Source organism: Lepidothrix coronata, unplaced genomic scaffold (assembly GCF_001604755.1).
Source record: "Lepidothrix coronata isolate B3197 unplaced genomic scaffold, Lepidothrix_coronata-1.0 Scaffold73, whole genome shotgun sequence".
Taxonomy (NCBI): domain Eukaryota; kingdom Metazoa; phylum Chordata; class Aves; order Passeriformes; family Pipridae; genus Lepidothrix; species Lepidothrix coronata.
The window spans coordinates 3,235,323-3,244,069 of record NW_016690253.1 but is presented as its reverse complement, the minus strand read 5'-3'; the positions used below and the strand labels follow the sequence as shown (position 1 = coordinate 3,244,069).

General features: G+C 49.1%; 1 protein-coding gene across 2 annotated transcripts in view; it reads right to left on the bottom strand.

Annotated features, from left to right (window-relative positions):
- The window catches only part of GABRQ (gamma-aminobutyric acid type A receptor theta subunit), a 71,027-nt gene that overhangs the window by 22,700 nt on the left and 39,580 nt on the right, over positions 1-8,747 (bottom strand). For both annotated transcript variants that reach the window (XM_017819307.1, XM_017819308.1), the window contains exon 4: positions 416-636. In XM_017819307.1, the coding sequence (XP_017674796.1) occupies positions 416-636 (221 nt within the window). The remainder of the gene's footprint in view (positions 1-415; positions 637-8,747) is intronic.

Sequence of the window (8,747 nt, the reverse complement as noted above, 5' to 3'; positions counted from 1 at the left end):
CCAACTCAAAAATTACTCAAGTGATTTGACTCAAACGCTCCAGAAACTCGGCCTTAGATACAAAAGTAAGAAAGGCTCATCTCCATAGGCCAAATCCTCAGAAAATCACAAGCATCTGAAAAAGAGTGTTTCAAATGGCAGTGTTATGAAACATGAGTGACAGTGACCTGAAACGCCCAGAGCAGACTATTCCCATCTCCAGCATCCATCCCTGGCACCACAGGAAATGCTGGAGGCTCGAAGGAAACCACCATTTCCAGCTTGGAGAAAGAACAGGTAACACAGAACTTTACAACACCTGAGTATCTTTTAGGCTTTTGGGTCCTTGCCTTACCAGACTATCTTTGGAAATGGGGGAAGTTTAGACGAGGTGCCCTTTTGGACAGCAACCAACAGAGACTCCCCTTGGACTCACCTCAGGCCGTACAGGACAGTCCCGTCGGGATGGAGGCGAATCATGCGGTTCTTCACTGTCACCCCGTGCAGAAAGGACTTCTTGTCATTCAGGAAGTAGGTGTCAGGCAGCCACAGCTGGTCAGCCACCCGGTTGTCCAGGGTCAGGTTGAGAGGAAGGTCGTTGTACGCCAGGCGTTTGTCCCGCCAGCTCTGCTGGAAGTACATGGTGATGGTGTAGTCCTGGGAGGGAAACATGAAAACATCACCCTGTGCCACTGTCACCCCACCCCTTCACTGCTGTGTTTGTGTTCACACCTCCACAGGGTCTTTATTTTTGGAGGGGGTGTGTGCTGTGTTTGGTTCTGGGAAAACAGGAGCAAGCCTGAGCTCTGTAGGGGACAAAACGGCACTCCATGACTCCAGTCCAGCAGAACTGCATCCCACTCATGTCGTCCCAGCCTACTGAGAGCTCGTCTGCATAACCAGCAGTCATTTGGAGTGTGCACTAAAGGATGGCAACCAACAGCTACACAGCACCAAAGGCTTCAAGGGTTCATCTCCCAGTGAAGTCCCACAAAGGTGTCTGGACCCCGGGCAGTTGTGCCCAGCCACTGCTCGTTACCACACAGTTGGGAAAAGCCAATTCTGCTACCAGCAGAAGCTCAGGAGATTCCAAAGGGCACATGCAGAATCTTTCCTCGAGGCCAAAGTTTCAAAGTCAACTCAGGCCAGCCGTGACAAGCTATTAGCACTTGCCTTGTTACACGAGCTAAGCTGGGAATTCATTGTGATTCTCAGGAAGGGACATATGTGGAGGAAATCTGTTGTCAGTGGAGCATGATCCACTGGTAAAGGGGCAGTTCCCTGAAAAATTTCCCATAAATTTGGACATCAGAAGGAATTTCTTCATGGAGAGGTTTACTAAACAATGGAGAGGGCTGCCCAGAGAGGTGGTGGAGTCCCCATCCCTGGAGGTATTCAAGAAACAACTGGACATGGCACTAAGTTCTAGCTGACAAGGCAGTGATTGGTCAAAGGTTGGACTCCACGATCTTGGAGGTCTTTTCCAACCCAAGTGATACTATAACTCCTGAACCACGCCCAGCTAGCACAATGCCACACATCTGCTCCTCTCCTGCTCAACAGCAACAAGCTGGCACTTAAAATTGTTCCTAAGACAAGAGTTTTATAGAGGGCACGGGTTTGCTGCTCTGGAGCCCACAGCTGGAGTTCTGCAGGAACCATACTTGTGGCTGCACAGTAACAGCACTTCCAGGGGAAATCCAGAGGCCTCGGATCAGCTTGTTCAGAGGCACAGTATGGTGCCACATGCTAGAAGAAAAATTACTTATTCCCAGGTAAACAAGTAGTACAGGAAGCAGTCTTGTACACAGTAATGCCAGGAAACACTCTCACAACAGCTCTTAAACAGGCTAGGAGCCAAGATTTTTGGGGTAAACCAGATAGCATTAAAATAACAGGATGCCAATTAGGAAGTGGGCACAAGTCTTGTTGACAGTGACCTTACAGAAACCAGTGACTATTTCCCAAGTCCTAAAATAAAAAGTGTTTTTGCAAAGGCATGCAAATGATCTAGAACAGGTGGGATCAGATGGTCTCTTCCAAAGCAGATACCTGCAGTGCTACAGGAATCCTCTTGACCACATGGATTTGCATGACAAGCATTTCAACTCTGCAAATTCCAGCTCTGTGCAAAAGGCTGATGAGGAACTTGCTCATGCACCAACATCTGGGCTGAGCACTGAGGCATCCTGCCTGCCTGTCTCCTCCCACTGACTTCACTCAAAGCCAGGTTTGATTAACACCTCTGAAAACAAGCTCAAAGAACCCCACATTATGGGTAATGCCAGCTTTTGGGTATCTAACTATGATTCAGAAATTGAGACCCACATGCATATCTGAAAGGTCACAGAGTAACTCTGTGGAGTACACCAGATACAGAAGCTATAGCTGTCACCTTCTGTGTTATCTTGAAAAGAACAAAAACACACTGACAGCTTTCTGGCCAAGGAACTGTTTTGCTTTGCTTTTTAAAGGACTGTAAACTCCTGCCTCAGAAGCCTCACAGTCCATCTCTCAGGGGCACAAACATTTTTGTTTTGGTCAAGACCTTGCAAAGGAAAATGTTGTGCCCAGAATCCCTTCCAGGGTATTTGGACCTGCATTGCAGTGAGAGCACAGAGGAGCAGAGCACCCGAGTTCCTGGAGCCATTTACCCTCCTTGGTAACAGACTCATCCCCTGCCTGTGGGAAACTTGGCTACAGAGGGGTCATTCCCATTCTCCCCCTTTGAGAACCCCACCCGCACACCCTGGCAAGCTGCTTCACTGACCTGCATTTTCCTGATCCTTGACAGAGCCCTGCAACACCTCACCCCTAACCAGGCCACCCCGCTGTCCCTGCAGGCTCCTGCCAGCCTTCAAGCAGCAGCAGACAAGAGGTGTCACTGATCTGCAGAAGGCAGAAAGGGCAAGCTGCTCACAAAGTGAACAACACACCTTCTAAACACATCTTCTGCACTCCCAGGATTGATGGGAACAGACCCAGAGGGGTGCAGAAATAAAAGCCTACGCCCCAGCCATCAGGCTGATGAGGTTCTCCAGGTACAGAGACCTTCCTGGGGAAGAAAAGCCAGCCCAGCCCAGGCCTGAGCTCTGTTCTCAAACCTTCCTGGGTTTCTTTGGGCAGCGTCTTGGAAGCCTGGAGCACTTGATAATCATGGTTCCTGTAGTGCCTGAGATTTCCCTCAGCCTCTATCTCTGCTGATTCCTGCATTCCATTTGTTTTCCTGCTCTCCCTACTCCATCCCATCGTTGAACAGTCAGCTTCCAAATGAGCATTTCCTCTCTCCCTGCTGGCCCAGTGATGGCCAGATCCCTTGGTTTGTCCCAGACGCCTGGTACCCAGTAGCTCACAAGCTGCACAGCTCCAACACTGCCTCCAGCCCTTTTATTCACCACAGCATCCCTGTGCTGCCCTCCCTGCCTGGCAAGGCAGAGCCCATGGCCCAGCTGTGTGTGGGATGGCACTCAGCACCACAGCTCCCCTTCAGCCCCTCACGGAGCTCAGATGGCACCTGAGCCTGCTGGAAAAGCTGCTGGGAAGCTGCTCAGCACAGCCATCCCTGTGGGACCCCTCTCCACAAGCCCCTGCTCAGTCTGCTCTGCTGAGCAGCTCTGTGCAAGCTGCCAGTCCCAGCCCCCTCCCCATCCCCTGGCTTTGCAAAGGCTTTGCTCTCCCTCTCTCCCCTCCTTCTCGCTGGCAGAGGCACACCAGGCAGGGGTGAGGGCAACATGTGGAGCTGGTAGACACTCCTTCTGCAGAGGTGCCTCCCTGTGAGCAGGGGGGACAGTTCACTCAGAGGGCCACAGAAGCACTGGAAAAGGAAGAGGAGCTCACCCAGGAGGCTCACATGTTGGAATGCCAGTGCATCCCACCAGCTGCTGAGGACAGGGCTAGAATCCATCTCTAGGCAAGAGGATACTGGTAATTACAGCCCTCCCTGGAACTCAGCAGAGATCCCAAACCAAAGATGATGCACATTGTGAAAGGCTGAAACGTTGACACGACAGGGGCATGAATGGAGGAAGGTATTTCCTTCAGAACCCCAGAGGCAACAAATTCAGTCAAGCATGCCCAGGGATTCCCTAGGTTCTCAGAGGACAGGGTAGATAAGGGAACAGCAGCAGAGACACAGCAAGAAGGGAAATAAGCTGGTGGTATTAGTGGGAATTCAAGAATGAATTTCCACTGGCTCATACTCCAGACACCTTTAACATCTACCATGTAAGCTCCTCCTCCTCCATCTCTGAGCCCCTTTGGAGTGAAATGCTCACCTATCCTTAGAAAACTAACCTGGACTTGTCCTGGACCCTTCCCCACCTGTGTTGGGTCTGTGCAGTTCCAGGGCAGACACGAACCCACTGTCACAGGAGAACAAAGCTGCCTCTTGGAGGAGAAGTGTCCTGGGTGAAGATGCCAGATCTGAGCCTAACGGGAACAAATCCACTTGTGCAGAGGAAGACAAAGTTTAAGGAGGCCAAGGCAGTGAGAGGACATATGAATCCAGGAAAGGGGATTAACAGAGGAGAGGAGTCACTTCTGGCGTGGTGAGCACAGGTTGGCTGCCCCTGGAGCAGTAACAGATTGGAGGGCAGGAGACAGCAGATACTGTTTGAAGCCACCACAGCCCAGGTGGGGACAGGGCCAGACCACCAAGGGGCACAACACTTGAGGGAGTCAGTTCAGGGTGGGAACCTGAACTTTCTGATCCACAGATCAAAGAACAGCAAGAGATAGAGCAGGACCAGTTAAGGCACCACAGTAACAGGACAGCCTTCTGCAGGCAGCAGCTTCAGTCTGTAACTAGAAAGCCACCCAAGGGATTCCTCCTGTGCCCACAGTGACACCCTGTCAGAGCCCTGGGGCTCGGGGCTGCCCTTTGGGGGAGAGCACCACGTGTGCCTTTGTGCTCACTGCAGGGAGATGAGGGTACAAAACAAAGGAGCTCCCCTTCCTCAGAGAGAAATTACCTTCTCCTGCAGGCTTGTGTCAGCATGCAGAACACAAACATGGTGTGTGTCCCAAGTGCTGCTCTTAAAAATGTGTCTGTGCTGATTTTGGAGACACAGTTGTACTGTGGCAGACCAAAAGTTTTTCTACATTAGTATCCTGTCTCCAGCAACAGTAGAGAGAACATCAGGGAAGAATATAAACAAAACAGTCTTTGTTGTGATATTCAATTCTCCAGCTCTTTGAGACTTAAGGATCTCCCCAGGCAGAGCTGGTACCTTCTTAATTGAAGATATTCAGCTTCTCTTATGAGTTTGTCTTATTTTTCAGCCTTTGGCATCTTCAATCTTGTGGTAGTGAGTTCCACAGTTTAGTTCTTCACTATATTTACATCACTTTAAACCAGGTACAGATCAGTCTTTATCTTTTCTGATTCCCTGTAGTGCTTGTATTAAAAGTCAGTAAACAATCATAACCTTGTATTACTCAGGCTTACAGGGTCCCATCCCCTTTTAGACACTTCAGGGTTACTCAACAGGACACAAATAACAACAGACACTCTCAAAAGCAGTTGAAAGGCTCTGATAGAGGCAGGAGGCAACAAGGAGGGAAAACTGTTGCCTGGGTTAAACAGAGCAGGGATATATGATGACAGTATCTGACATTCAGCAACGGGCTGTTGCACAAGAACAGACTGAAGGCAAGGTAATGGAAATAACTTTCCATGGAACCTGTGGAATTTGATGTTACAAAAGCATGAAGTCAGGAGCATAACAGCATTTTGGAAGGTCTAAGCATCAGTGTGGGAAATACAGTTCAATTCATCACAGGAAGGGACTAACAGGAAAGAATTGCCCAAGGACACTGAGCCTGCTGCTGCAAGGCCAAAGTTCCACTCTCTTCTATCTCCCAACAGAAATCCCAGGCAGCTGCTTCCTAAACCCTCAGCACAACTCCCAGGAGACACAGATCATGGGCAGGTTGGGTCAAAGTATTTTCCTTTGTGTTGTGACCTGGAGAACCCTCTGCACTAAACCAGTTAAGAGACAGGAGTGTGCATGCTCATTAGGGGCTACACTAGACTCAAAAGCCAGGATCAGAAAGGGAAGGAATAATGTATGTAAAAGAGTCAAATATTTGCTCAGAATACAGCACTTCTGGCAATATGGATGTTTCCCATGAAGGTGACTATTCCAGGCCAGTGGAGGTTGTATTTCCCCAAGCATTGTAAGGTGCTGGAAGCAGTAACTTCTCTGCAGGGGAGAGAGTTCACTGCTCTTCTGCTGCTGCAGGACTGGGCATGAGGGATAAAGGAGGTTTTGCAACTCACCTCTAGCACTGGCTGTGCAACTTGACTTTTTTCCCCCTCATTTCCCCTCAACCCTGACTTTGATAAAGCACCGCCTTTTGGAGAGAAAACCAAATAAAAGTCTTTCCCTATATAAGCAAATGACATATGGTCTCCTTGTCCAAGATCACAAAAGAACATTAGGAAAGCCAAGATGCTCCAGAAAGAGGGAGAAAAATGGAACATCTGACTTAGTAAAAACCAAGCTGCCACTGCCAGAGACTAATGAACAGTTTGCTGGCTTCAACTTCTTTGATGATTAAACACCATCTCCTGTTCCCGTCATTCTTGGGAAAGAAATTAAAGGACAAAGTAGTCCTCAAGTATGTTCCATTTGAAGGAAGGGGTAGGGGAATAATAGGAATTATTTTGAAGGGGAGAAGGCAGGATCTGCCTGCAGTCAGTTGCAAAGAACTGGAGCAGTGTAAAACATGCAGGGGAATACAGGAAGGACAGAGAACAGTGGCCACAGTTCTCCTTTAGCAAGCTTGTGAAAGAAAACTACTTTGCCCTCCTAAGGGATTGTCCATTTCCAAACACATAAATGGATGCATCCCAGACCTTAACATGCACCAGTTAACCTGACATCAGTAAATACCTGAGAACAGCCTTTCCAGCCCTAAGACAGCACAAAGTCTGTTCGGACTCTCACCTTTGCTTAGGGAAGGAGGCAGCAGCTTTTGTACCTCCTGTACTTTCCATGGGCACAGCACTCTGCCAAAATGCTGCTTTTAATTTCTGTTTTGCTGCTGGTGCCAGTGCTCGGTTTTACAAGTCTGAAGTTTTGCGTGACAGCTGTTAGACATAAAGTGACAACCATCTCAGATGCTGCCCTCCTCCCTGCCTTAGCAGGTGAGAAAGACACAAATCTCTTTCCACTTTCCCTCTTTTTGAATAACAAGGTGTCAGCACTGACTTGGGAATTCGGAAGAGCACCTTCCACCTGCACTCCCTCTGTAAATAATGCCAGGAAGGACTGGCTTCCAGGGTACAGTCTATGCCCTTCTGTGCTGCAGGTCTTTGTGCTCTTGAACTCGTTTTCTTTAGGACCTGAGAAGTAGTTTGCATGGATATGTTCCCCTCACTAATCTGATCTACTTTTCTAGTAATTTGCATGTATTTAATTGCTGAATGCATGTCCAGAAACTGGGACAGGTATCAGCGACATCCTCAACAATTAGGGGGGTGTGAGGAAAGTGTGGCTTTGTTGCCCTATTTCTCTCCTGCCTTGCCCTATCCCTGCAGCACCTGGAGTGGTGCTGGTCCTGCAGGTGTAAGACAGAGGACATATCTAGCTGGGTGCTGAGCCAGGAGGGCATTGATCTGCCCATGACAAGGCCTTCAGACTCCTGAGCCTGTACATCAGTGCCCTGTCTGAGCAGGAGGCAGCACCACATGTCATCCTGCTTAACAGCCCAGTCCTGCTGGAAGCAGAGGTCAAGAGGAAAAAGCCAGAACTGAAGGGCACGGGGATGAGCATCACCCGCTCTGTGAACACAGGCTGAACAGCAACCTTGCTCAGTGTTACAGGCAGCAATCCCAAAATCACCACCTGCAGCATGACATCTTCCTCGGGCAAGCTCTTGGAAAACAATGCCAGGCAGTTTCTATCCTTAAGCCATAAAAATCTGTGAGCTAATTCACAACATACCTGCTGGGCTCCTCTCCTCACTTGCTTCCTCATGTGCTGGTAGCTGAGCAAAACCCAGAGCCCATTCCATCCCCAAAACCAGGATTGTTTGATCTCCCTTTTTCTGCATTACCAGCTTGCACTCAAACCCCATCGTAAATTGAGAAATTGTCTTTTCCAGAGAGTGGCCACTTCATGAGAAATGGCCAAATGCATTTTTGTTTCCTACAGCTTCCCATGCAAACAGAAAGGCACACTTGGGCCAGACACCCAACTAAGGGCAGAGAAGCAAGGCCATACATTAAGTTCAGCAGGAGACAGTACATGAATTTGACCAATTTTCAGGCAGAAAGTCAAAGTGGTGGTGCTTACATGATCTTCTCATACCCAGTGGGCTGGGAACTGGTAAGGACTCATTGTAACTCCAACAGAACTGGGAACAGGTCAGATGCTCACCCAAACAAGGAGGGAGCTCAGGCAGCAGGTCCCCAAGTGGGTAATTTCTTCCAGGAAAACGGCAAGTTAGAGGGATGACTGGCTTGGGATAGTGCAGGGGGGCAGTGAACTGACCCCCCCCTCCATGAGAATGTGATATCTGTTCTCCCAGGCATGACACAAGTTCCAGACACTGCAGGTAACATGGGTTCTGCCCTTTCCTAGAGATCCTTAAAGACTCATTCCTTGATGTTTTGCTAGTGCACCACATGTCTCCAAATGGCTGCTCCAAGCCTTCTCAATTCCCTTCTCTCCCTTCCCATGTTTACTTAAGGCAAAGTCTTCTCTTAGCCCCCCTTGTTAATTCTCTGAACCTCTCTCTAGGAGAGCACAAGGTCACCCATT